A 26773-nucleotide genomic window follows, 5' to 3' on the forward strand; every position below is an offset into this window, starting at 1 on the left:
CTTACTCTCTCTGTTGTTATCGAGAATGGTAATCCTGTACACAAAAACAGTTCAATATGCAATCCACATGTGCAAAACAGGTATGAGTGTTAGTGTCAACAGAAGTTGTAAAGTGTATCATCAAACTCTATAAACATACTAATCAATAAATAACTGAAAACTAAATTTTACTAATCATATTTTCTTCTAATCTTATCTAACTAATTATTTCACTAATTACCATCTAATTTACAACTTAAACTAATTATTCTGACTAAACTAATTAACAATTAACTAATAACTTATACTAATTAACGTGTTATAAACAGTAAACAGCAACTGCACTTGAAAATAATAACATAAAAAATTTAACTAACATGTTATATACTTTAACTAACATGTAAACAGTAAACAGTAACTCTAAATAACATGTAAACACTGTACAATAATTCTAATAAACATATAAATAGTAACTCTAACTAATAACATTAAACAGTAACTCTAACTGACATGTAAATAGTAACTCTAACTAACATAAAAGCAGTAACTCTAACTAACATAATATATACTGACCTGAAAATGGCGATGTAGTGGATAACAAACTTCACAGACGTCGAAAGACAAAAAATCTCGTACAGAAGAATCTGAATATCACAAGTAAAGGAGGAACAAAGTGGATTTGGAGAAGAAATTTGGAAGAAAAGCGACAAATGAAAATGGCCCCATGGTTATACAGTGTGTCGAACTCAACCTGAAGTTCGCCAGTAGTGCGACGAACTCTATATAAATTATAGAGTTCACCGGGGCGCGACGAACTTATCCTAAATGCAAAAAAAAAATATTTAAAAAATTAAAGTTCAAAATTCATTTTTCAAAAAATAATTACTTTTTTAATTTTATTTCGGACAAAAATCCGGCAAAAACATCTCTTTTTTAAGATGTAAAAACATGCATGAAAGTTATGGCATTCATACTAAGAGCTTCAGGCCTTCAGCATGCATCTCCAAATACTGAATGATCATAGATATAATTTTGCTCCAGATTTTCTGTTAAACTAGTTAGTGAAATGCAGTTAGGATAGGTGCAAAGTAGTTAGAGCTAAGCTCTACTTTCTCTCTCTCTCTTCTTTTTCTTTCTGCAATTTCGGTCACAAGTTCAACGAAGTTCAACATGCTGCGGTGAGCCTTCATGTGACTCGTTTCCGATCTTCTTCTTCTTCTCTTCTCTTGTACTCATTCCACAGATTTTGATGAGAGCGTGGCTGCTTCATTCCAAGATTCATCTCAGTGAAGTACCAGCTCCGATCAACGAGATCTCGAGGGAAGAAGGTTACTGATTTCGATGGATCACGATAAAGAAACTCCGATTGTGGCGAATTCAAGCTTCTCAGCTTCCGATCTTCAGAACCTAGCTCGTGTTCTTGCGCAGATCTCTAACCTCCAATCTCAAATCCCTCGCTCGCCGGTAAGCTCTATTACTGATCCTTCGAGCCCTTATTTCGTGCATCCTGAAGAGAATCCAGGCATATCCATCATCAATGTTGTGTTAACTACTCGAAACTATGATTCTTGGTCAAGAGCTATGACAATTGCATTAAAATGCAAGAACAAATTTTGCTTTGTTGATGGTAGCCTTCCGAAACCACAAGAATCTGATCCCAATTTCATGGCTTGGGAAAAATGTAACGCTCTTGTAGTATCATGGTTTATCTCATCGATCAGTGAGGAAATTTTACGGAGTGTGATATGGAATGATAATGCTGCTGATATTTGGCGCGATCTTAAGCATAGATATTATGAGGGTGATGTGTTTAGAGTGGCTGATCTTGAAGAACAAATGTTCTCTATCAAACAAGGAGAGTTGAGTATCACCTCCTATTTCGCGAGACTGAAAGCAATATGGCAAGAACTTGACAGTCTTAGGCCAATTCCAGATTGCAATTGTGGTGAATCTTGCTCATGTGGACTTGGCATTGTTAGAAATTACAGGAAGGATAGTTACCTGGTGCGCTTGCTGAGAGGATTAAATGATCAATATTCTGTTACAAGATCTCAAATCATGCTAATGGAACCATTACCGACACTGAATGATGCCTTTGCACTTCTCACTCAACAAGAGCAACAATTTGGAACCCTTGATATCCTAGAAGCCAATGCTGTTTCAGCTGCTCAAACTACTGTTAATGCCACCATTGGTTCTCAAAGTTTTACTGTTCGTGGAAGAGGAAGCCGTGGCAGAGGTGGCAGGACTGGCAGACCACCTACTCGGATGTGCTCTTTTTGTCACAAGAGTGGGCACCTTGTTGACACATGTTATAGAAAACATGGGCTACCGCCTCATCTCAAATAACCAAGAATCTGGGTTGTGAATGCTGGTTCGCTGACAAGGGTTGTGAGATACAGGATCTGAATACATGGAAGACGATTGGCACAGCTAATGAGCAAGGAGCAAGGAGCAAGGAGGTTCGTATACACTCATCATTCACAGCTTCCACACACCACTAATGACAAGTCTAATCACTAGACAACACTTAGCTAGAACATCAAATGCATCACTCATAAGCGGCAATAGCAGTAGCACTAACACTAGTTAGTGATAGCATATGGAACATTAGACTAGGTCACATTCCATTAGATAAACTCAGATTAGTCCATACCAGCTATCCATTCATTGAATGTAAAAAATTAACAAAGCCTTGTGATGTTTTCCATTTTTCCAAACAGAAGAAACTACCATTTCATGTAAGTTCTACAATTTCTAATGAAATTTTTGATTTGGTGCATTTTGACATATGGGGTCCAATCTCTATCCATCCACAAGTGGTTTTCATTAGCCATTTTCATGAATCATTAGCTCGATAATTGAAGATACTTTCAGTGAGGCCTCCTTCACTTTGAATATTACACCATCAAATGTCTTCGGAACAATCTTTTTCAATGGCAACGAAGGCGTTTTTTTTCTCAAATCAATGATAAAAGGGAGAAGAAATTTGTAGCCAAATTATTAGTGATTTATAGTTTGTATGATGCGTTATGTAGCAAATTATTTGCACGGATGTCATTTGAATATAACATTTGGAGAACACTATATTGATATACACTTTTTTTTGGAAAGGATAATCTCACTCATATCTTTGATAATATCATATTTTTTCCCCTTCCAAGGTGACATTAATTTTTTATCCCCTTATTTAATGTTAGATTTGCAGTGCGGAGGTCATCATTGATGTGTACAAGTTAATTTTCAATCTTGCATGGTCAGTTTTATCTGTGTCTCGATTTTTCATGGTCAGATTTGGTACTTTACTCAATCCTCATGTATGTAAGTTCATTTATGCTTATTTAGCATTTCAAATACATTACAAGTACTTGATGCTAAGTTGCTAATATGAACATGATAGTATGTAATTATTCATACATTGCCATCAGCACTCTACATATAAAATCTTCTCAGGTATTCCACCCTTCCATGCCACAAGAGCCTAACTCAACACACAAAAATTGATCTTTTTTTCTGCAATTGAAGGCCCCCCATAGGAGAAAAAAACACAAGAGCATGTAGACATGCCTATAGCTTTGAAACTGGCAAACCTGCATTTCAGAAAAAAAAATACGAAGTCCATTATTTAAGAGAGATTAGAACAATAACTATTGGCCCTTAGTATGTAAGATAATAATATCATGTGTTACCAAGAGCTTTTGCATTAACAATGCTTGGGGATGCAGCTGGTGGTGGAGCATTCTCATTCAGAAACGGTTCCACTCTATTGGCATCAAACCAAACTGGGTACCCTTTGATCTTACCCTGCAAATTTATAATCAATGAGTATCACATCGAAAATGTTATGGCAAACCAAGTTAAATGTGGTGCATGATGCACTAAGATAATCTAATAATACAGATCTAAAAAACAGGTTATATCAATAATTTCTGTTAGATCATAGCATCATTAGTGATCATTGAAATAAATTCAAGATGATAGTGTGGCATGAGATACCAGAACATTTAGAGCAGCTAGTGTGGCCATTCCCTCACGAGTCCACTGCAAAATTCAGATCAACAATTTCATTGCTAAAGTACATAATCAAACCAAAACCATAAAAATGTACCTTTTAGCATAATGTACCTTAGAAGCAGAAGCAATGTGAGGTACCACAATAGCATTCTTCATCTCTGAGAGCCCAGGCTTCATGTAAGGCTCATCCTAAGAAAAGATTAGAATTAACTAATTAAAATGGTAATTTAACAAGAATGTGATTATTTATAATTAGGTAAGGTTCACTCACCTCAAACACGTCGAGTCCTACGCGAAACATTGGATTCTCCCTCAAATGGTCAACAAGTGCAGCTTCATCAATAACAGGCCCTCTACTGCAGTTTATTAGTATTGCTTCCTGAAATAAGGATATCATATCATCACTCACTAACAAGAATTAGCACCTCTTAATGCCACAAATAATCAAGATTTTACTACAAAGTTAACTTGTACCTTCTTCATCTTGGAGAGTCTCTCCTTGTTAACCAGATGATAAGTGGTTTTATCCAATACAGGATGAAGACTAATCTACAAAAGCATCCATAAGAAAAAGAAAATACCATATTATTTGGAAAAATCAAATTGAAGCATGTTCTAGTTTTAGCTAGTGTATTCAAGTTCTTACTATATCTGCCTGCTGAAGGACCTCATCCATGGATGATGCCCTTTTCCAAGTCACTGGTTTCTCGCCATTCGCTTTCAAGAATTCACCATAAGCTACAATAATAGGATGCAAACAGAACCATCAGTTGATAATATGTATACTGGGGAGGGTGAGTGGATAGGAGCATGCCTGTAACAAACTTTTCGAGTCGAGTTGACTGGTAGAGATCAAAGTAAATCAGGTTCATCTTGAATCCTTCAACCTGATACAGTGCCAAAACAAGAGTAACCATAATATGCATATATTATCATCAGGCATCACCATCAACTTAATTAGAGTTTTGGTTGTGAAATCTGACACACTGTACTGATCATAATCATTACAAGTATTGAAGACTGAAGAACACTCAATGAGATTTACTGAAAAATTTTAGACATTACCATCATTCTTGCATAAGCCGATCCAATACGGCCAGCTCCAATAACACCAACTGTTTGTCCTTTCAGCAGGTTTCCAACAAAACTGCATCAGAAACAAAGCTAAGCTAAGCTAAGCAAAGAAACTATTTTCAACCATCAAATGGAGTATTTTGCACATTATTATCAGCATTAAGAAAGCAATTATTGTCATATCATACAGATGAGGGAGCCATCCATCATATAATCCTGCCCTCATGAACTCATCAGCCTCAACTATCCTTCTAGCAGCCGCTAAAGTCAATGAAGCTGCCAGCTCTGCCGTTGTCTCAGTCAGAACTCCCTACCAATTAAGCAATCAAGGCTTATGTTACATTCCAATAATGTCTATATCCTCTGAAATCAGGCAATATTACACGACACCCTTTTGTGATTTAACAAATCAAGGGTGTTGAGTATAATATTGTGTAAATGGCAAGTTTTCGATAAGAAAAGTACATGCATATGAAGCAGAAAGAGGAAAAGGTGGAGCTTACAGGAGTGTTTCCAACAGCAACACCATACTTGGTAGCAACGTTGACATCAACGTTGTTATAACCAACTGCCATGTTACTGAAAGCTTTGCCTCCAGCTCTGCTCAAAGCTTTGAACAACTCTTCTCCCCAGTCTTCAGTCAACTGAATGAAAACATATATATAATATGAAAACACCATCACCATACCCAAACAAAAGAATATGAAACAATAATCACAAGAACAAAAGCTTAGCTTGTAATCAATCTTCTTGTAAGTTATGATAATCACCTGACCAATAACTCCATCACACTTATCACCAATTAGTTGAATAATGTCTTCAACTGAGAGAATTGTTTTCTTCTGTGTACATATCTATTAGAGAACCAACAAGAAAGAAATTAAGACTCTCTTTGATTTACATAAGAATAAAACACATGCTAAGATGAGAAAGAAGCGAAGCAAAGCAAAGAAAGTTGATGATGATTATTACTTCAACACGACAATCTTGCTGGATAAGGAGATTGATCCAACGAGTTCCGGGCATTGGTTTTGTGCTAACAACTCTGTATTTCCCATTTGGGTTCCATACCTCAATTGAAACTGGCTTTGCCATTGAAACAGTTGAGCTTCAAAGTTGGAAAATGGAAACACACTACATTGAAATTTGAGTTAGCTTCTTTACTATAATGTTGCACTTTGATAATCTGGTATGAAAGGCTGCACATTACTAATGTGTTCCTGACCAATAAGATTGGTCCACGTGGTTGGCTCATTTAGCTGATAAGAGTGATGAGTGGACATAGAATTTGGTACCCTTTTAGATAACATGAGTTGGTGTAAGGAAGAGGTGAGTTGAAGCTATGTGAGTGTTCTTGAGCCTCACAATGCCAAATAGCAAAGGATAACATTCATAATCATCCCATTTTTTCTAATAAGACAAAATTATCCTTTTAGCTTGTGGCTTATGCTCAAACAGTTGGCCATGTCTTAGGCACTCTTTTGTAATATCCCATCATTCAAATTATTGTTAGGAGAATGTGATATATTTGGTTGATATGAGTTTAAGCTCCAAGATTCAATTCATTGTTCTTAAACAGAGATCACTGTCTATTTACATAATAAAAATAAATTTAAAAAAATAAAAGAAAAAGGAAAATAAAGAAATAAGATTTGTACACTAAGTATTACTGACTAGTAATTAGAATTCAGTTGATGCAATTTAAAATTCTAACATCAAATACAAAGTTCTCCCTATCTATCAGCTGAAAGGTGCATTCATCTGCTTCCTTAAGATTACAATCCTTAACAAATTTGTCCCATCCCGAAGATAATCTGGCATAGGAATGACGTGGATAATAGTCTAGCTTAATCTCCCATATTCTGTTCCCAATCTGCAGTGTCAAAGCTTTTGCTTTTTGTAGATATTTTTTGGCAAAGCCATAAGGTATGTGCTGCATTGTTCACCAAATTCAACAGAGTCAGCATGACACAGCAGCTATAATAGTAATTAAGCACAAGATGTTACTCTAATTCATCCTACCGCACTTCTTTTCGTCTGACTTTGCTTTAAGGCGATAGTGAACTGATCTTCAGTCCATTTGCTGGCACGTCCGCGACGTTTGTAATCTGAAACAACAACAATTAGACCGGTTTACATGACAGTAAGTACACTTGACTTGACAGTGAAAATTTTATGTAACACAAAGTCCATAGTAAAAATTGGGAAAGAGTGAAGGATTAAGCAGAATAATAAAGACATTACTTTTTGAGTATTCTTTTGAAGTTCCTTCATGGCCCCTTTCAGCAAAACTGTTTCTAACATTGGTTTGGTTGCTTTGGTTTGCTCCATCTCCATAAGCATGCAACGGAAAAGCATAACAACAAGTATAAGGTAATGCAATTTCATATAATATCAAAGAAATTCTATTGTTATTCTGCTACCTTGAGATGGAATATTGGTTGATTCTTGCGTGGCACGGTAGATAATAACTCTAAATGAAAGTCCTTCAGAATTTCTAGTTTTCTCAAAAACACAAACATCATTTAGTTTCAGGTTGTTGTCCCTTACAAATTGCTTCCAACCCGTAGTAAGCATTATCTGTCCATTATTATCATGCTTCGAGATCTTAGCATGCCATGGTCTACTCTCATCGGTAACCCAGAGACTGAGAAACTCATTCTCCTTTCTTTCTTCTTGTGTTACATAATCTTCTGCTCTGAACTGCCATTAAAAATTATACTCTCTTTAGCACAAAATTCTCAATTGTAGAAACAAGTTGAGACAGAGATGACAAACCATATTATGTAAATTGTTATGGTTACCAGAAGATAGTTATTGATGTACGCTGGTCTCATTCTGCGATAGAACCAAAGATTCTTAGAACTGAAGGCCCGGGCTCTCTCCAAAGCACTACTACTTTCAGCATGTTTTGGTGCCTCCACATTGTTAGAAGCCTCAGATTTTAAGAAGATTCTCCTTCCATCTCTGTCCCTTGGCCTTGCATTATGAGAATATTCATTGAATCTAGCTTCTTCTTCTGTGTTGGTTCTTCTCTTTTTTCGCAACGGAGAGTTTGGCCTTTTAGAGTTACCACTCCCTTCAGCTTCAAGAGTTCCATTCAACAAAGGATACTCTCTTTCCAAGCCACTCCGACCGAGTATTATAACATTGAACCGCGACTTTCCTTCATACTTGAACATCAAAACCTGCTCCTTTTCCAAAGAATAAAACTCTGCAAATTCCTTCCAACCTTGAACAAAGCAAACATCAGCATCACGCTTTTCCCAGTCCATCTTCCATTCGGAACCATTAGGAAGCACAAGTAATACCGGGCTTGATATTCCTTGCCAATGTTCACTTACAAAACTTCTGCGAATCCTCTGTTACAAGCTTATTGTCAATATATTCTTTCATAAGCATTCAACAATACTAACATAGAAATGTTATTTGAACATTGACGCCATAATGACATTACTCATACTAATTACATGTTGATAGGGGAACTAAAACACCCTTGGTATCCAAATTCAAAGTAACAAAGAAAGTTTAAAATACAAAAACAAATAATTAAATGAGCTTGAATATGATCCATGCATAAATTAAACAAAAAAGTTATATGTACACAAAAAATAGCCAGCAAATCCAACACCATGCATAAATACATGTATGTATACATGTGTTGTTTAACTATACATATTTTGTAGGATAGCTGGCATGATTGCACAAAATATGATCATGATTCATGAATTGAAAAAAGAACTAGCCTTGATTTTATCCTTACTATTCATTCATATGATTCATACAATTATAATATGACTCGTTCTAGTATGACTATGTTACAATGAGTATGGTAACTATGGTGTTTCAAAAACGCTTTGTGTTGCTTAAAAAGTGTTGCCAAAATCTAAAATAAAAATGTAACTTTAATTTTAACAATACTCGCATAGTCATCATAACCACCATACACACCATAGCATAGTCATACTAGAATCGACTATATCATATATCATAATACTACAAATACAGTTATACAATCATAAATAATAACGCAGAGATATAAGAGAAGAAGAAGAAGATTGGAGTACCAATTCACCATTTTGAAGGCTGGTTTCATTAACAATCTGGAAAAAGTGAATGGGGCCTGGTGGAGATGACATTGCTTGATGAAGCAGCTGGTTCTTAACTCTTCAGTGCCTCAAGGAAGTGGTTTAGATTAGTAGAATAATGTGATTACGATCAAAGTGCAAAACCAATGCGTTATAAATATGGAAACTTTGGAAGTTATTAATTACGGCGAAGTAATTGCGGCAATTCTGAAACCCTTGAATTTTTGAAAGTAGAGGTAAACGAAACGAAATGCTTATGATCAAGTTACAAAGAGTCAAAGAGTCACAAAGTGTCTACAATTTTGCGCAAGCTAGCCCATCAAAAACTGGATAATTAACTATTTATTATTTATTTGTAGGATGATTACTAAAATTTAAGAAGAAAATTGATTTTTATCTAGATAAATATGAAAACCAATAATTTCAAGTTAAGTTTTAAGTTTTAACTGGTCTTATATTTTGGGCTTGTTTGGGTTAATTGTTAAAAAAGATTTTTTTTTAAATGATAACTTTTTAAAAGATTCTTTACAAAAGTAAAATTGATTTTATGTTTAGATATTTTATATAAAAATATATTTTTATTTATCAATTATATTTAAATAAAATAAAATAAAAATATTTTTTTATTTATTTATTATGTAAAAAATATTTTTTTTTTAAAAAAAAAAAATTTAAAATATAAATTATAATTTTTAAAAAAATATATATTTTTTTATTTTTTTAGTATTTTTATTATTACTATTAAAAATTTTTTAAATATACTAAAAATAAAAAAATTATTAAAAATTATTTTTTTTATCAATTTAATAATACCCAAATAAACACTTTCTATCTTCGTTAACTCGTTTTCTTTTCCCTCTATTTATTTATTCAGGCGGACTAGAGATGGGACAAAAAATTTTCTGTGAAATAATTATATTTATATAAAGTGATTTAATATTATTTCTGTTTCAAATTATTATTAACAACAGTATTTTATGATACCAAAATGCAGGAACTTGTGTCCTTTATTAGTCCTTTCACTAACATTTAGTTTGTATAAATAATTTAATTAATTTTTTTAAAATAACTTAAATAATAAATATTTATATTAAAAATAGTTTATAAATAAATTATTTTATATTTAATTTTTTAATTTTAAAAGTACTTATTTTAAAAGAAATATGATAAAAAAATTTTGAATAAATTATTATTTTTATTCTCAATATTTGAGGTAAGTCTTAAAGTTGCCCTTAACATTTGAATCGTCCTATTTAAGTTCCTAACGTTTCAAGATTGACTCAATGTTATCCTGTCATTAAGAATGGAATTGACGGCGAGATAAAATTGAGACGATTTTGAAACGTTAGGAACTTAAATAGGACGAATATGTTGGAGACAAAAACGATACATATAAATAAATTTTATTTTTATCCTTCAATAATATCAATTTTTACTGTACATAGTTATTCAATTATTTTTTAATCACACCTAAGTAAATTATACTTAATCACATTAATTTTATTCTAAATAAATTTATTTTTTTATAATTTTATTCTTAAAATCTTTACTCATCATAAAATGTTTGTAGAATAACTAGTACATAAACTTGTGAGGAAAAAAATAATAGATATACAATAAAGTAATGTGATTCTAGTCATTTTACAAATATTTTATGATGAGTAAAAAGATTTAAGAGTAAAATAATAAAAAAAATTATTTAGAATCAAAGTGATGTGATTAAGTATAATTTACTTAAATGTGATTAAAAAATAATTGAATAATTATGTACCGTAAAAGATTGATATTAGTGAAGGATAAAATTAAAATTTATTTTTATGTATCATTTTTATCCCCCAACGTTTTCGTCCTATTTAAGTTTCTAACGTTTCAAAATCGTCTCAATTTTGTCCCACCATCAATTTCGTTAACAGATCTCTAACGGCAGGATAACATTGAGTCAATTTTAAAACGTTAGGGATTTAAATAAGACGATTCAAACGTTAGAGGTAACTTTGAGACTTATCCCAAATATTGGAGACAAAAATGATATTTTGCTCAAAAAAATTTTATTATAAGAGAAGTCATTTTTGTTATTTTTTCATAAATATTTAAATAACTTTTTAAAAAGTTATAATTTAATTTTAAAATTACACTAAATATTAATACAACTATTTTTTATAAATAAAAAATTCAAAAAAATAGCTTCTGAAAGCTTAGGAAACGAACCCTAACACCAAAATATTGAAAGAGTCTAGCAGCGGAAACAACACAAATATCCAACACAAGAACAATATGGAATCACTCACAACACAATATAGCAGCAACTATAACAAGCAAATATAGCAAGTAAAACAATAACAAAAACACACCAAGATTTTAACGTGGAAAACCCTCTTAATGTGAGAGGTAAAAACCACGGATCGTCCAGACCAATGAAATAGCTCCACTATAATCAAATGAGGTACAATAGAGTCTTAAACAAAGCACAAAAACGTGTATATAACCAGCAAAAACATCAAATCACCAAAGCTTACAAATGAGAAGTAAGAAGATGAAATATACCCAAAAAAATAGAGCTGCTGTCGAAGCCAATTTCTCCCTCTGCAGACCTCCAATTAAAATCTCCACCGTCCAGAATTAAGAACAAGATGTGAAAATCTACAGTTCAAATTTCATATCGATCCAACGGTGAAAGAATGAGAAACTGCCGTTCAAAGATTGCTGCTATATGTAAAAACGGGAAAACTAATTTCTCTCTTGTGAAGCCAATTTCTCCTACTGCGAATCTCCAATCAACATCTCCACCAACCAGAATGAAGAACAAGATGAGAGGAACACGTAGTTCAAATTTTAAGCCGATCCAACGGTGAACGAATGAGAAACTATCATTTGAAATTTACTGCTTTGGGCAAAAACGGGAATTCTATTTTCCCCCTTCTCTTTCTCTCTTTGGTGGCTACTCTCTTTCTCTCTAATCATGTTATTTGGTCTGAGCTCTAATCATGTTATTTGGTCTGAGCTTTGTGTTGTTCTCCAGCAAATCATCCGCTCGGATATAGGATAGTGTTTATTTGTTTAATTTCTTTCCATGTTTAGAGAAAAAAAAAATATCAACAATCTTTTACCAAGACTTTGTTAATTGCATAATTGACGCAGATTGCAACTCTTGGACAAGAAAACACACACACACAAAAAACAAATAAAAAAAGATATATCTATATCTATCAGCCATTCAGCCCAACCATCTTTCATTCAACATTCAAGATAAAATATCACATACAAAGACTTCGAAATACAAATGGCTAATGCTGTAACATTCATCAGCTATGGATTCTTCCTCAATGTCTCTCAAAATTAACTCCAAACCAAGAGGAAAGTTCTACTAATTAAGCATGATGGGCAGCAAAAACATGAACCTTAAAGACCAAATCTTGCATATTAACAAGTTCAAAGATACAAACATCTCCAGGCTTCAACTCATTCTCTTGTGCAAACAAGTTCCACCCAGCAGAAAGGAAGCGATTTGAAGGGGTTTTGCTACAACTAAGCATCTTCACAGGCCACGATCTATCCCCATTCTCAAGCTTCACATACTTCACTTCCTTATCCACATAACCTTCCAAACCTGGTATGGACTGCATCATCAATATATAATTTCAAAATTATTATTTTATCTAACAATAGAACTTAGGAAGTATGGATGAAACAGGCGATACAATAAAATATAAAAAACAATAATTAATATTTTATCATCAATAATAAATAATCAATTACAAAAAAAAATAATATTAAAATTAATTAAAAATATTTATTGATAAAATTTGTGCACATACACATGTTTAAAAAATCAAAGAATAGATAGACTTGGACATAAACCCCATGGACTTATGTATCCAACTTGGTTAAAATTTGATGAATCTATAAGTTTAGGACATAGATACAACACACATTGGATGTAATATAGTTTAGGACTAAGAATAAATTTAGATGATTTTTAACATTACCAGTAGGTATTGTGTGATATGAGAAGGCTTTATGAGCACCGTGAAAAAAGGGTTGTTAGATACGAATTTGTTAGCTTCTTCTCGTGCTCTTGGTTCCCTTGGCCAATTCAATGACAAAGAAGTAGTCACATTCTTCTCACCTGTTATTCAATGCAAATGAAACAAGCTAAGTCGAGAATTGCATACAAAACTCTTGATTTCTTTGTTTCCTAACCTCTCATGGTTTCTTTGTTCTTCTTGTATGGATGGATTTCCTTCACAATCTGAACTGAAACATCATCATCATCATTTCCATTGTAGGAAGAATAGTCTATTTCTAAAGCACTGTCATCAATGATAATGACATCAAATTGGGAAGAAGTAGTTCCTTCATATTTAAACAGAACCAAGCATCCATGATCCAGAGAGTAATTTTGAGTGAATTCTTTCCAACCCTTTTCAAACCAAACTTGATCATCCTTTTTGCTCAAACACACCTTCCACCTTGTTCCATCTGGAGGCTTTAAGAACACTGGATTGGACAAACCACTTCCATATTTCAGTGCAAATTTGTTGGGTATTTTCTGTCAATAATATAATCAACTATTTAGGGTATCACAAAAATATGCATATGCAAGGAAATTAAATAGACTTACAAGAATTTTAAGGTTAGTTTTGAGTATAATCTTGAAGAAGAGAATAGGCATGACAGCATTCCTTTGGTGAAGATGAGAAGACATGGGAACCCAAGTAGGGTAGTAGTTTGAAGTGTACAAGTGTTAGTGTGTTACAACTTACAAGCACAACAATATATGAAGGTGGAAGTGAGAGAAGGCAAAGAAGCTCTTATTAATTATTTCATTTATGATCCTAATTAGGCTACCTGCTTCCTACTCCAAAATCGAGTGCCATCATTATGTGATTTGATTTTATTAGCCTAATGCTTACCTTTTGGCATGGGAAATATAACAAAAAGCAAAGCAAAAAATCAGTTCTCAATTGAAAATTATTAAATAATCCGATAGATTTAATTAAATTGTTATTTAAAGATTATTAATAAATAACAAATAATAAAGATTAAATTGATACATCAAATTTAGGAAATGGATTCTCTTTAGTTTTTTTAACACTTGACAAGATACAGTGTGATTTCTTACTTTTGATTTTATAAATGAGACCAAAAATAAATAAAAGAGAAAATAATAAATGGTTAGATTAAGCACTGAATACCATCCAATTTTTTTTTTCACTGAAAAAGATCCACTCCCTCGAATTTAATATTACGATTTAACTAAGTTCTAGGATAATGGTATATCTTAAGCTATTAATCAAATTTTTCTAAAATAATATAATTGATAAAATAAAAAAGTAAAAGTTTAATTATTCTTAAATTATGATTTAAAATTTTACACACCAAAAAAAGTGACTAATTTAATAATAATTAATTTATTATTTTATATATCTTTTTACTTTAGAGATTTTTTTATAAACAAATCTTTTAGCTAGCAATTTTAACATATAAACTTAGAATTCATATGAGCTACATCCTTAATCTTAATATTATTACTTATTTTCTCTCAGAAAACTCTCCAATATTAATCTGCCTTAGATTACATGCCTTTCTTTAGAATATTATATCCAGATTATGAAGGGAGAAAATGTTTATGAAACATATATAAAATTAAATTCTTAAAATATTTGTTATATATTTATTTAAATTAAAATTTCAAAAATTTTTACTCATACTAATTTTAGCATAAGGCTTATAATATATATGTTAATTAAATCATATTAATATTAGTCAATTAACGTATAATATACATGAATTAAATAAGTTATTAAAATATTTGAATTTTATGAAAATATCATTGTTCAATGGCAGTCACAAATTGTGTATCCGTTTTAGTGGATTGTAGTATTAAAAAAAAATAATTACCTAAATTAGTGCACAAAGATTTTAAAAGTAGATATTTTAATTTTTAAAAAAATTAATACACAAAAATATTTTTAAAATTTTATTTCGGTAGATAAATTAGTTTTTAATTTATTTTTTGATAAAAATAATTATCCAAATCAATCTACAAAAATTTTAAAAGCAGATATTTTAGTCTTAAAAAATTAATACATAGATCAATTTATAATATTTTTTTATTAGATATAACTGTCTCCGTAAAAAAAACTAAAATAAAATTATTATTATTATTATTATTAATTACACAATAATAATGTACCATAACTTTTTGTATTTTTTGGACAAAGATAACAATAAATTTATTCATTAGATTCTTACATACGTATTTATAATATAAAAAAATTAAGATAAAAAAATAAAAAATATATATATAATCACTCAATAATAATAATAATAATAATAATAATAATAATAATAATAATAATGTTTAATAAAATTATTAGAGATTATTCTATCAGAAATTTAAAGTGAAAAGTATTTGATATTTTTGTATTTAATATAATTAAAAAATATCTTATTTTAAAAAATATGTTTGTATTAAAAAAAATTATTTTAGTTTAGATTTCAAAGTATTATTATTGATCTTGTTTGTTTCATATGAAAATAGTATATTAATATACTAGTATCATCGTTCACATGCACTAAACTAAGCTAATAATAATAATAAAGGTTGACATATAGTCATAGTTGTCAGAATCGAATCGATGATCAAACCGGTCAGGTTACTGGGTCACTGGGTCATTGATTCAACCGGTGGGTCTTTGGTTGAACCGATTGACCTGGTCCTATGTAAATAAAAAACAAAATATAGTAAAAAATTTAAAATTAAAATTTAAAATACATATTTTCACTAACATTTTTAAAATATCTAGCTATTCTAAAATAATATAGAACAGAAACAATAAGTATTTTGTTAATTTTACTCTATCATAAATATTTTTATTTTGTTTTTATATTAAAATAACTATTATTTTCGAATTTCAATAATTTGTTAATTAATTTATATCTATTATACTATTATATACTACAAGTATTTATTGAAATATAATATTAATAGATATTATATAATTATAAAAAAATAAATAAATTTATAATTATTGTTAAATAAAAATATAATTAATTTAAGAATGAGTGAGTTTACAACTAAAATTAAAATAAATTAAATAAAAATAAATTATTTGTTAAAAGATATCTATATGTATTTTAATGTACACATATAATAACAAGCAAGACATCCTGGTGGTTGTGATTGCCGTTTGAAAAAATTTTAAAACTTAAGCGGTTCGATCGGATCGGTCTTTACCAAATTTGACCGGTTTTTATCAGTTCACTCCAAATTTAATCAGTTTGTACCGATTCTTTATCTTATACGGTCTAATTATCGGACTGAACCAGTATAAAATTCGATTTATCAGTATAAGATCTGGTTCACCGATTTTTTATTGAACTGGCCGGTCGAATCCGATTTTAATAACTATGCATATAATAAAAGTAAAATGGATGGGAGATTGTTATGTATTAATAACTATGCATATAGAAAAACGTTGAAAATTGATCTGTGTATTAAATTTTTTTTAGGACTAAAATTTTAGAATTAATCTGTGTATTAATTTTTTTAAAGATTAAAATATCTACTTTTAAAATTTTTAAATACTAATTTAAGTAATTTCTCAAAAAAAAAAAAGCCTTGACGTAATATAACCGCATTAGTATTAATTTGTATTTTTTTTCACTTCCTATTGAGTTCTCTTTATCCTTTATCTGAAATTTCATTCATTATTTTATATTTTATTTTATGAAACACTATACGGATACATAACTATCAACAGTTAAGTTGATAAAGCTTAGGAATTCTTTGATATTAAAACTGCATTAGTGTTGAACAAAGAAACAAAAACTAACATATATCCCATAATATAGGGATTAATATAGGGATTAGTAATCATTTTTATCCGTATTTAACTGGTATAAATATTAAATTATTTTTATAAAAATAATTTTTATTAGTTCATGTGTATAAATTTTGGAGTTTATTTTTTGTGTATTAACAATGTAAAATGTTTTACATAATCGCATAATCATAATCATTATTATAATCACAATTATTTTTTTAGATGACTATTCATGCTGTATCTAGATACATGTATAAAATAATTTTACACTGATGATATATTAAAATTAAATTTTAAATTATAATAAATATATATAAATTATATTAACTCAGGTATATAAAATCTAATAAATATAAATACAAACTGTGTATGTTGTGTAAAGAAATATAGATGTCCAAAACGATAACATTATTACTTAAGGTTTTTCAAGCGTTCCTTATATAAGCTAAGGTTTTCATATATTTCAAAATATATTAGAACCAGAAGGTAAGCCAAATGAAAATGCATGGAAAGTGAGATGTTATCTTCGAAGTTGAGATCAAACTAAGTCTGCTGCTTTTTGAAAACATGAACCTTAAACTGCAAAGGGTGCATTTTGATGAGTTCAAAGACACAAACGTCTCCAGGAAGCAATTCACTCTCCTGTGCAAACAAGGACCAGCCACCACCCAAGTACCGATAATTTGACGACTTGCTACAACGCCTCAGTTTCACTTCCCACGATTTCTCCCCAATTTTCAGCTCCACATTCTTCTCCTCCTCATCAATCATGTACTCTTTCATGTTTGGCACAGCCTTCAACAACAACAATAATAATATACACTTTAACCTTTTTCAAGATCATAAAGATCATATATATAGATGTATCTCATATTTGGTAGTTTAATCGTACCGCTTTGTAGTGTGCTAGATGGACATGGGTTATGAACATTGTGAAGAAAGGATTATCAGACACGAAGTTCATAGCTACTTCCTGTGCTCTTTCTTGCTTTGGCCAATTCAATGATGAACAACTTGATCTTCTTTCAGCAACCTTCTTCTTATCTGCTAATAATTAATTAAATAATAGAAATGGAAAATGAAATCCTATCTCTCTATATATATACATACCTTTCATTCTTTTATTACAAGGTTGAGGAACCAACACTAGCATGCTGCGTTTGTGTTTACAAGGCTTCAAAATCTCAATTGAGTCATCATCATCATCATCATTGTGCATGAGATCAAGTTTGATGTTCTTTTCATCATCACAAGCAGTAGTAGGAGTAGTGTTTAACCCCGGATAGAGTATTTCAGAGGCAGATTTGTCAAAGATGTGAACATCAAGTTGTGAATTTCCATGATAGGTGAAAAGAATCAAGTGGCCATCATCTAAGGAGTAGTTTTGAGTGAATTTGTTCCAACCCTTTTCGAACCAAACCTCATCTTCATTTTTTCTAGTCCAATTCACTTCCCATTTGGTGCCATCTGGAGGCTTCAAAAACATTGGATTCGACAAACCATCTCCATATCTCCTTGTAAATTTGCTTGATATTTTCTGTAATTAATTAAAGATGCTCAAAATATATATAATATGTAATGAAGATAAATAATGTTAATTACCAGAGTTTGAAGATCAGTTTTCTTGAAGATAATGGCTGAGAAATGAACAGGGATTATAGCCTTGCCACGCCACTTAGAAGAAGAAGACATGGAGATAGGTGGTGAGACTTTTCAGTACCAAGAACACAGAAACTAGAAAGTGTATCTAAGTAATGAAATTAATGGTTGCTAGCATATCTATATCTATTTATTTATGATGCTAAGTTACTATTCAAGTGTCATGATTACACCTCCAAATGGTTGAATTCCCAAGGACTATATAGCAGGGAAACTCAGTTCCAGACGCTATTTAATGTCAATTTTCTTTTGCTTCTAAAGGAATAATGCAGCTACCGCTACCATTTCTTACAAGAATAATAACTAAGGGTTATTGTTTAGGCTAATTTTTTTTATCAATGGAGACCTAGCATGTGTTACGCACAGTTTTAAAGTTATAGCGTATTTTGTATGGATATAAAAATGAGTTTTTTTAATTAGAATTTGTAAATTAGAGTTTTGTCAGCAATACAAAATTAAGGGTTTGATTTGTGATGTGGCGAAAGTGATGAATAAATTGGAGACTCAGTTTTATTTAGGATACAAAATCTAAGATTCGATTTGTATAACTAAATACAAATCTAATCTTTAGTTTTTTATTTTTTTGAAAAAAAAATTAAAAAATTACAAATTTGACCCTCAAATTTATACTTTTCAAATAAAAAAAATCATTAAATCTCCATATTGCTTGAAAACACCATTAGAAGGCCAACACTAAAAATAAAAACCTTATTGTTTAAAGTAGTTAATAGCTATATTGTGATTTAAGAACATATTTAAAATCGACAATGCTAAAAAGTCAAAAAAAAATTAGAATTTATCTTATTTAATATTTATTAATTGTTGTTATAATTAATAAATAATAAATAAGATAAATTTTTGTTATTTTTGACTAATTTTTTTTATTATCAAATATTTTGTTTAAAACAGTAAGGCAAACAAAAAAACATAATCAAAATTTATTTTATTTAATATTTATTAATTATTATAAAATTAATAAATATTAAATAAGATAAATTTTATTTTTTTTTTGTTAATTTTTTTTAGTTATCAAATATTTTTATATTTAAAAATGAAATTTGCCAATTTGTGCCTTATATGGAGATGTCATGAATACACTAAAAAAATGTTTGACAAAAAAATAATTAAAGATATATTTTTTATATTTTTAATACATTAAATATATTAAAATTTATTTCTTATATTATAAAACAAATTTACAAGTAAAATGTATATAAAGACTGGCATAAACATTATTCTAAAAACAAGAGAGAGAAAAAAATTTTTATTATAAAATAATATAATATGAAAAAATTGAAAATTTATCTCATTTTTTTTACTCTTAGTTATTTTTTTAATTTATTCATTTAAATATTAAAACTACAATTAAAAAAATTTAAATTAAGACTTTCAATCATTATTCTAATTATGTAAGACAAATAATATTTATATCAATTTTTGTATATCCTATGATAATTTTTTTATCAATTATTTTTAATATATAAAATTATATAACAAAGATGTATCTGCACATCAACCCAACCATAAATAAAATGGTGAATAGAGAGAATGAGAGAAGGAGAGAGCGGGAACGAGTGTTTGAGGGCGAAACACAGTGAGCATGGCGGCCATGCCGTCGGAAGAGATAAGGGGGAGAGTGTGGGTGGGGGTGCATCCGGTGTCAAGGAGGGTTTTTCACGAGGGGGTTTTTCAAATCCTACAAAGATCTCCTTTAGAGATAAAGTCATTGGTCCAGAGAAATCGAAGGCGTTTGCACTTGCAGTATCTCTATCTGGGGATAGTATAGCCACGGTGGTGGGCAAGCAGGGCGATTCCCAACCTCCATGTGTAAACTTCACTGAAGAAGCCAAGCTTTGTTTGGCAGAGCCTTATCGAGAAGCTTTAGTGATTAAGGTTCTTGATAAAAATTATAGTTACACAGCTCTTTCACACAAGCTTCGGATGGTTTGGCGCATCAAAGGTGGCTTTGATCTGCTTGATGTGGGGTTTGGGTACTTCATGGTAAAATTCGATGCATGTGAAGATCGTGAGAAGGTCATGCTTGGTGGTCCGTGGTTGATTGAGGGGCACTATGTTGCTGTAAAACCGTGGGATATAGATTTTCGGCCATGTGAGCAATCCTTCGGGTCTACGCTTGTATGGGTTCGGATTTCGGGGCTCCCAATCTGGTGCTATCAGGAACAGGCCATGATGCGTATTGCTTCTGCAATAGGAGTTCCCATCAAAGTGGACTTAGCCACTAAATTGGCTGAGAGAGGACGATATGCCCGAGTATGTGTTCAAATAAATTTAGGACTGCCAGTGTTCAAGCATATCATTGTGGAAGGCGTAACTCATGTAGTGGAGTATGAAAGTTTAAATTTAATTTGTAACTCTTGTGCACGTTATGGTCACGATATGGCACAGTGCTTGGGTAGAGACTCTAGGGAAGGAAAGAGTGTTGATTCCGATGCCACCAAGCCACGGGACGGTACAAAGGGAGTACCACATCCTGAGACCAAAAGTCACAATTCAAATGAAGTAGAACCTAATGTGGTAGGTGGCGTTACTAGCGAGAATCCTGCATCAAATTTGCAAGAAGATTTGGAGGCTAATAATTTGGAAAGAAATAATGTTGAGGAGGCTTGCATGCATGATGAACCAGGCTGGGAGCAAGTTGTGAGGAAAGGTAAAACCAAGCTGGGTCAGAAGCAATCTAACAAGGTCCAAAGAGGCATTCAATCCAGAATCGATTCGGGTAGAGTAATCAGGCCCACCATTCACTTCTCTCACACGAATGGATCAAGCTCCTATCGTGCTAGGGTCGGGTCACGAGTCAAGGTCGGACACAGCGCTTCCCGTGTTGGTGAGACGTCGATCTCCTCAACCCGACACACCCCAGTGCCTTGCGGGTCCTCTCTCCGGAAACGACCAAGGCCGGGGTCCCTACAGAGCTCGCCAATTGAGAAGAATGGAGGCACGGTGGTGGAAGCATCGTCATGTCTTCCTGTAACCGTGAAGGAGGGTGTTACCGTGGCGGTTCCATTGGAGAAGGAAGGCGCATTGCCGGCTGTTACTGCGTCGGTAGGCGGGATTAAGGAGATATTCCAGGGAGATCCGGCAAACCTGAAGGTCACGGGAGTCACTTCCGCTGGACAAGCCTCAGTTTGAGGTTGGTGAAGCACTTTGATTTCCTTGTTTTATATTTTTATATTTTATATTATGGATAGTTTAAATATAATAGCTTGGAATATTAGGGGTGCTTCTAATAAGTTAGCCCGGGTGAATTGTAAAGAGCTGGTTAGGAAATTTAAACCTGTAATTTTTATTGTGGTTGAAACTCACTGTCCTTTTCAACACTTGAAAATGTTCTGGGAAAGACTTGGTTATCACCCTATTGGTATAGTGGAGGCGTCAGGACACAAGGGGGGTATTTGGTTCCTTTCTGCAATACAGGGTGTTCACTGCAAATGGGTTGATGCTTTCGATCAGTGTGTTACAGTTGAGGTTCAGGTAAATAATGTGATTTGGAGGTGCAGTGGTATCTATGGTAGTCCTCAATTTAATACCAGAGTTTTGCTATGGGATTATCTTGTTACTCAGTCTTCGTCTTTCTGCGGGCCATGGATTGTTCTTGGTGATTTTAATGAAGTACTATTCTCTCATGAATCTAAGGGTTGCCTCTTCTCGAGTCATCATGCAGATCGGCTTGCTGCCTCTCTAGGGGATAGTAATCTGTTTGACTTGAAGACTATTGGAAGACAATTTTCTTGGTACAGAAGGGTTAAAAATGGTGTTGAGGTGGCGAAAAAACTTGACCGGGTTTGTATCAATAGTGGCTGGCTATCTCTATTTCCAGAGGCTTACGCAGAAATTTTAAATAGGCTTCAATCTGATCATTGTCCTATCCTAGTACGCTGTACAGGTCGTCCCCAACCGAAAAAGAATAGACCTTTTCGGTTTATTGCAGCTTGGGCAACTCATCCGGGGTACAGAAATATTGTGAACCAGTCATGGCAGGCTGGCTACAGAGAGATGCACGGCAAGCTTTCAGAAGTGCAGAAGAACTCTTTGGAGTTTAATTCTAAAGTGTTCGGCAATATTTTCGTTAGGAAATGCAAATTGGAGAGACAGATTAATTTCCTTCAGAAGCGACTTGAAGTAATGGAAGATTTGTCTATGCGGCAAAAAGAAAAATAGCTGATTGAGGAATTTAATAACACGCTTGTGCAGGAGGAACTTCTATGGTTTCAAAAATCCAGAGAGCAGTGGGTAAAATTTGGGGATAGAAATACCAAGTTCTTTCATGTCCAGACTCTTGTGCGGAGAAAGCATAATAAGATTCATGGTCTCTTTCTTCAAGATGGGGTGTGGGAAACGGACCCGGATGTCCTTAGAAGGGAAGCTGAATCCTTCTATAAACGCCTATTCTGCCAGTCGGAGGATGTAGACTTAGGTTGTCTTGGTGATGTGCCACTGCCTTCCCTGAATGATGAAGCCTGTTGTAGCCTCACAGCGCCAGTTACTCTGGAAGAAGTTAAGTCGGTTGTTTTCAGTATGCATTCTTTTAAGGCGCCGGGCCCTGATGGGTTTCAGGCTTTCTTCTTTAAAGAATACTGGAAGATTGTTGGTTTTGATGTTTGGACTATGGTTCGTCATGCGTTCTCTGGTTTGGATATGGATCCAAGGATGATGGAAACTCTTGTGGTTCTTATTCCGAAGGTAGAAAACCCGGTTTCCATGAAGGATTTCCGACCAATTAGTCTCTGTAATGTGGTTTACAAAGTTATAACGAAGGTCCTGGTCAATAGACTTCGTCCCCATCTCAAAGAGATTATTGGGCCCCTTCAAGGAGGGTTTATCCCAGGGAGAGGAACCCCTGACAACATCATTGTAGCACAAGAGGTTCTCCATTTCATGAAGAAGACAAAGTCAAAGAAAGGCACCCTGGCCTTTAAGATTGATTTGGAGAAAGCGTACGATAGAGTGGATTGGGGATTTCTGAAACAAACCCTGGTGAGTTTTGGCTTTCCTCCTCCGACAGTCAATCTGATTATGCGTTGTGTCACTGCTTCCTCACTGTCTATCCTCTGGAATGGGGATAGATTAAATAGCTTTACTCCGAGCAGGGGTCTTAGGCAAGGAGATCCTATATCACCGTATCTGTTTGTGTTGTGTATGGAGAGATTGTCCTGTTCTATTAATCAGCAAGTTGATAAGGGCGTGTGGAAGCCAGTTGCGGTTTCTAGAGGGGGTCCAAGAATTTCTCATTTGATGTTTGCCGATGATTTGCTTCTTTTCTGTAAAGCTGAAAAACAGCAAGTTTAAACTGTAATGGTAGCTTTGGAAAATTTCTGCAGAGCCTCTGGGATGAAGGTTAATGTGGAAAAATCTAAAGCGCTATGCTCCAAGAATGTTTCAGCGACAAGAAAAGAGATTTTCACTGGAGTCTCCTCCATCAGATTCGTTCAGAACTTGGGCAAGTATTTAGGGGTGAACCTTAATCACTCTCGGGTGACACGCGCAACTTTCAACGATGTTTTGGACAAGATTCGGGGAAGGCTAGCCAGCTGGAAAGGAAGATTGCTTAATAAGGCAGGCAGACTCTGTTTGCTCAACTCGGTAGTGACTGCGATTCCTACTTATCGCATGCAAGTATCTCTCTTCCCTAAAGGGGTAACTAATAAGATAGAATCCATGATGCGAAACTTTCTATGGAAGGGTCAAGCTGATGGTAGAGGCCTGAATCTAGTTAACTGGAAAGTGTTGGTCACTCCTAAGAAGTTTGGAGGTCTGGAAATTAGATATCCCTTTTGTGCCAATATTGCTCTTCTTGGAAAACTAGTTTGGCAACTTTTTCACCATCCCAACAAGTTATGGGTTCAATTGTTGACGGAGAAATACCATTCTTCTAAGGATGATTGTTTTAGTCGGTCTCGAGGAAGTGGATCTTATGTTTGGAAGAGTATATGTCGAGCTTGGGATATCCTAAAGGAAGGTTTTAGTTGGTGCATTGGGGATTTGGAACAGAACTTTTGGTTCTCTAGATGGAGAAGAGAGGGGGCGACTGTGTCAGGAGATGGATTATGTTCACATTTCTGATTCGGATCTCAGGATCTTGGACCTTTGGTCATTTGGACAGTGGAACCTTGAGAATATCTATTCTCCTCTGAATCAGTCTCTGCAGAGCAACATTAATTCTTACAACCCAGATGTTCAAGCTGGTTCAGAGGTCGGTTGGTGTTGGACTGGTGCGGCCTCAAAGGTTTATGATGCTCATAGTGGTTATTTATGGCTCAGTAAGAAGATGTTTAGTTGGGAGGATAGGGGTAATTGGCTTTGGCTTTGGCGTCAACATGTTCCGGAAAAGCACAAATTTTTGGCTTGGCTATGTCTTCGGGAGGCTCTTCCTACTGCTGCATTTCGTTTTAGAAGGGGCATCTCGCACACGGATAGCTGTCCACGATGTTTCTCAAGTCAGGAGTCGGTTTTACATTGTATTCGGGATTGTCCAAAAGCCCAACTTGTTTGGCAAGCTTTAGGGATCTCCGATCAACCAGTGGATTTGATGAGTTGGTTCTTACATAATAGCAAACAGCGCCCCTTTAGATTCTTTTCTGGTCTCTGGTGGATTTGGTGTTCGAGAAACAACGAGATCTTTCATCCTCACGAGCATTGGACCACAGATAAGGTGATTGGTATGGCTTTGTCCTTAGAAAAGGAGCTCCGAAATATTTCTGAGTTGCAACGACTATCTATCCCCTCAACCATTAGTGGCTCTTGGATTCCCCCCTCAGTGGGTACCTTTAAGATTAATTGTGATGCTAGCTATCCTGGCAGTGGTGCTCGAGTTGGTTTTGCTTGTGTTAGCAGAGATTGAAAGGGAAGGTGGCAACGAGGTTGTCTGGGAACAATTGAGAGTCGTAGCATTTTGCAAGGAGAGTTGTTTGCTATTTGGAGAGGCTTTCTTTTAGCATGGGACTCGGGACAAAGAGACATTATATGTGAGACAGACTGTGTGGAGGCTTTTACTATTGTCAATAATTTACAAGATTGCTCTGGGTTTACTAATCCTTTGGTGTTAAAAATCCGAGATATCATGTCTTGGAAATGGCGTGCTGATCTTCGGTTGATCTTGAGAGATGCAAATACAGTAGCAGACATCATGGCAAAGACTGCAATGAGGACTATTTCTTCCCAAGTGGAGCTTCCATTGCCTTGGAAGGAGTTTGAGAGTAGTATTCAGCGGGACTGCCTTTCTTAAGCAGTTTCTTGTTTTTTTTTCTTTCTTAGTTTTTGTTTATTTTTCTTTTAAGTCACAAAAAAAAATAAATAAAATGGTGAATGCTATCGGATCCCCTCTAAAATAACATGTAAGTTACCTTTCATTATGTGTCACATTGTAATTGGTCCTTATCTTAACCATAGTTGGGTTATTTTATAATTTATTATTCTTAAAATATCAAAGCTCTACTCCCCTTAATTGAAGCACATTCCACTCCTCCATTCTTTGTTTATCACTTCATCACTTAGATTTGGTCCTTCCAAGCACCGTCGCGCCAACGTCATTGCCATGCCCTCCCACACAACCTCTCTTCCCAATATAGCCAACGTCATCACGTCATTAATTATGTGGATAAGCAGTGATCCATGGCAAAAAGAGGCGCTGGCTATACTGGGAAGGACAAGTTATGGGCGACGGAATTCAACGACATGATTAAGGGATTATGCACTAAAGAAAGAGAGGTTGTGTGGGAGGGTAGTAGATGGCGATGACGTTGGCGCTTCTTGTCACGAACGCAACGGTGCTTGGAAGGACAGAATCTAGGTGATGAAGTGATGAACAAAAAATGGAGGAGTGGAATGTGCTTCAATTAACGGGAGTGGAGCTTTGATATTTTAAGAATAATAAATTATAAAATAACCCAACTATGGTTAAGATAAGAACCAATTACAATATGACACATAATGAAAAGTAATTTACATGTTATTTTAGAGGGAGTAAGGTAGCATTCACCAAATAAAAAATACTCACATGATGATATCTTTATACGAAGATAACATTGTGAACCTTGGTTAATCAAATATATTTAGTTAAATACTCAAATATATCAACTCATCTAATGGTCCATAATGCTATTTATCTAAAAG

General features: G+C 33.4%; 5 protein-coding genes across 5 annotated transcripts; 1 reads left to right on the top strand and 4 right to left on the bottom strand.

Moving 5' to 3' along the window:
* The first annotated feature begins 1320 nt into the window (after nt 1-1320).
* Nucleotides 1321-2328, top strand: LOC107616198 (uncharacterized). The gene has a single exon (XM_016318188.1). The coding sequence runs from the start codon at nt 1321-1323 to the stop codon at nt 2326-2328; it is 1008 nt and encodes a 335-aa protein (XP_016173674.1).
* Nucleotides 2329-3280: 952 nt separating this feature from the next.
* HPR (hydroxypyruvate reductase) lies at nt 3281-6433 on the bottom strand. Its single transcript, XM_016320003.3, has 13 exons — nt 6040-6433; nt 5838-5921; nt 5571-5711; nt 5256-5377; nt 5059-5140; nt 4808-4880; nt 4640-4731; nt 4468-4542; nt 4265-4372; nt 4105-4182; nt 3976-4020; nt 3669-3783; nt 3281-3569 (listed from the first exon to the last, which is right to left on the bottom strand). Exons 1-13 carry the CDS (start codon nt 6160-6162, stop codon nt 3547-3549), a joined length of 1161 nt encoding a protein of 386 aa, XP_016175489.1. The 5' UTR covers nt 6163-6433; the 3' UTR covers nt 3281-3546.
* Nucleotides 6434-6614: 181 nt separating this feature from the next.
* On the bottom strand, nt 6615-9468 carry LOC107616924 (B3 domain-containing transcription factor VRN1-like). The gene is made up of 6 exons (XM_021110979.2): nt 9135-9468; nt 7872-8429; nt 7491-7770; nt 7312-7398; nt 7090-7175; nt 6615-7000 (listed from the first exon to the last, which is right to left on the bottom strand). The coding sequence occupies exons 1-6, from the start codon at nt 9204-9206 to the stop codon at nt 6755-6757; spliced, it is 1329 nt and encodes a 442-aa protein (XP_020966638.1). The 5' UTR covers nt 9207-9468; the 3' UTR covers nt 6615-6754.
* Nucleotides 9469-12368: 2900 nt separating this feature from the next.
* On the bottom strand, nt 12369-13918 carry LOC107617066 (B3 domain-containing transcription factor VRN1-like). Its single transcript, XM_016318887.3, has 4 exons — nt 13777-13918; nt 13356-13704; nt 13142-13281; nt 12369-12772 (listed from the first exon to the last, which is right to left on the bottom strand). The coding sequence occupies exons 1-4, from the start codon at nt 13858-13860 to the stop codon at nt 12524-12526; spliced, it is 822 nt and encodes a 273-aa protein (XP_016174373.1). The 5' UTR covers nt 13861-13918; the 3' UTR covers nt 12369-12523.
* A 3609-nt stretch (nt 13919-17527) lies between these two features.
* On the bottom strand, nt 17528-18503 carry LOC107616196 (B3 domain-containing transcription factor VRN1-like). Its single transcript, XM_088500421.1, has 3 exons — nt 18095-18503; nt 17877-18028; nt 17528-17779 (listed from the first exon to the last, which is right to left on the bottom strand). Exons 1-3 carry the CDS (start codon nt 18468-18470, stop codon nt 17528-17530), a joined length of 780 nt encoding a protein of 259 aa, XP_088356547.1. The 5' UTR covers nt 18471-18503.
* Between the last annotated feature and the right edge of the window lie 8270 nt (nt 18504-26773).

Source organism: Arachis ipaensis, chromosome B9 (genome assembly GCF_059453495.1).
Source record: "Arachis ipaensis isolate K30076 ecotype BB chromosome B9, ASM5945349v1, whole genome shotgun sequence".
Classification (NCBI taxonomy): Eukaryota; Viridiplantae; Streptophyta; class Magnoliopsida; order Fabales; family Fabaceae; genus Arachis; species Arachis ipaensis.

Excerpts from the sequence above, each read along its gene's own strand:
- LOC107616198 (XM_016318188.1), top strand. The coding sequence starts at position 1,321 with ATGGATCACGATAAAGAAACTCCGATTGTGGCGAATTCAAGCTTCTCA.
- HPR (XM_016320003.3), bottom strand. The coding sequence starts at position 6,162 with ATGGCAAAGCCAGTTTCAATTGAGGTATGGAACCCAAATGGGAAATAC. Across the intron at positions 5,378-5,570 it reads TTGCTGTTGGAAACACTCCT|GGAGTTCTGACTGAGACAAC; the intron begins GTAAGCTCCACC and ends CTTAATTGGTAG. Across the intron at positions 5,141-5,255 it reads GATGGATGGCTCCCTCATCT|TTTTGTTGGAAACCTGCTGA; the intron begins GTATGATATGAC and ends TTTCTGATGCAG.
- LOC107616924 (XM_021110979.2), bottom strand. The coding sequence starts at position 9,206 with ATGTCATCTCCACCAGGCCCCATTCACTTTTTCCAGATTGTTAATGAA. Across the intron at positions 7,771-7,871 it reads ACATCAATAACTATCTTCTG|TTCAGAGCAGAAGATTATGT; the intron begins GTAACCATAACA and ends TTTTAATGGCAG. Across the intron at positions 7,001-7,089 it reads GTCAGACGAAAAGAAGTGCG|CACATACCTTATGGCTTTGC; the intron begins GTAGGATGAATT and ends TGAACAATGCAG.
- LOC107617066 (XM_016318887.3), bottom strand. The coding sequence starts at position 13,860 with ATGTCTTCTCATCTTCACCAAAGGAATGCTGTCATGCCTATTCTCTTC. Across the intron at positions 13,282-13,355 it reads GAACAAAGAAACCATGAGAG|GTGAGAAGAATGTGACTACT; the intron begins GTTAGGAAACAA and ends ATTGAATAACAG. Across the intron at positions 12,773-13,141 it reads ATATCACACAATACCTACTG|TCCATACCAGGTTTGGAAGG; the intron begins GTAATGTTAAAA and ends TTGATGATGCAG.
- LOC107616196 (XM_088500421.1), bottom strand. The coding sequence starts at position 18,470 with ATGTTTTTGAAGCCTCCAGATGGCACCAAATGGGAAGTGAATTGGACT. Across the intron at positions 18,029-18,094 it reads TTGTAATAAAAGAATGAAAG|ATAAGAAGAAGGTTGCTGAA; the intron begins GTATGTATATAT and ends AATTATTAGCAG. Across the intron at positions 17,780-17,876 it reads ATCTAGCACACTACAAAGCG|GCTGTGCCAAACATGAAAGA; the intron begins GTACGATTAAAC and ends TTGTTGTTGAAG.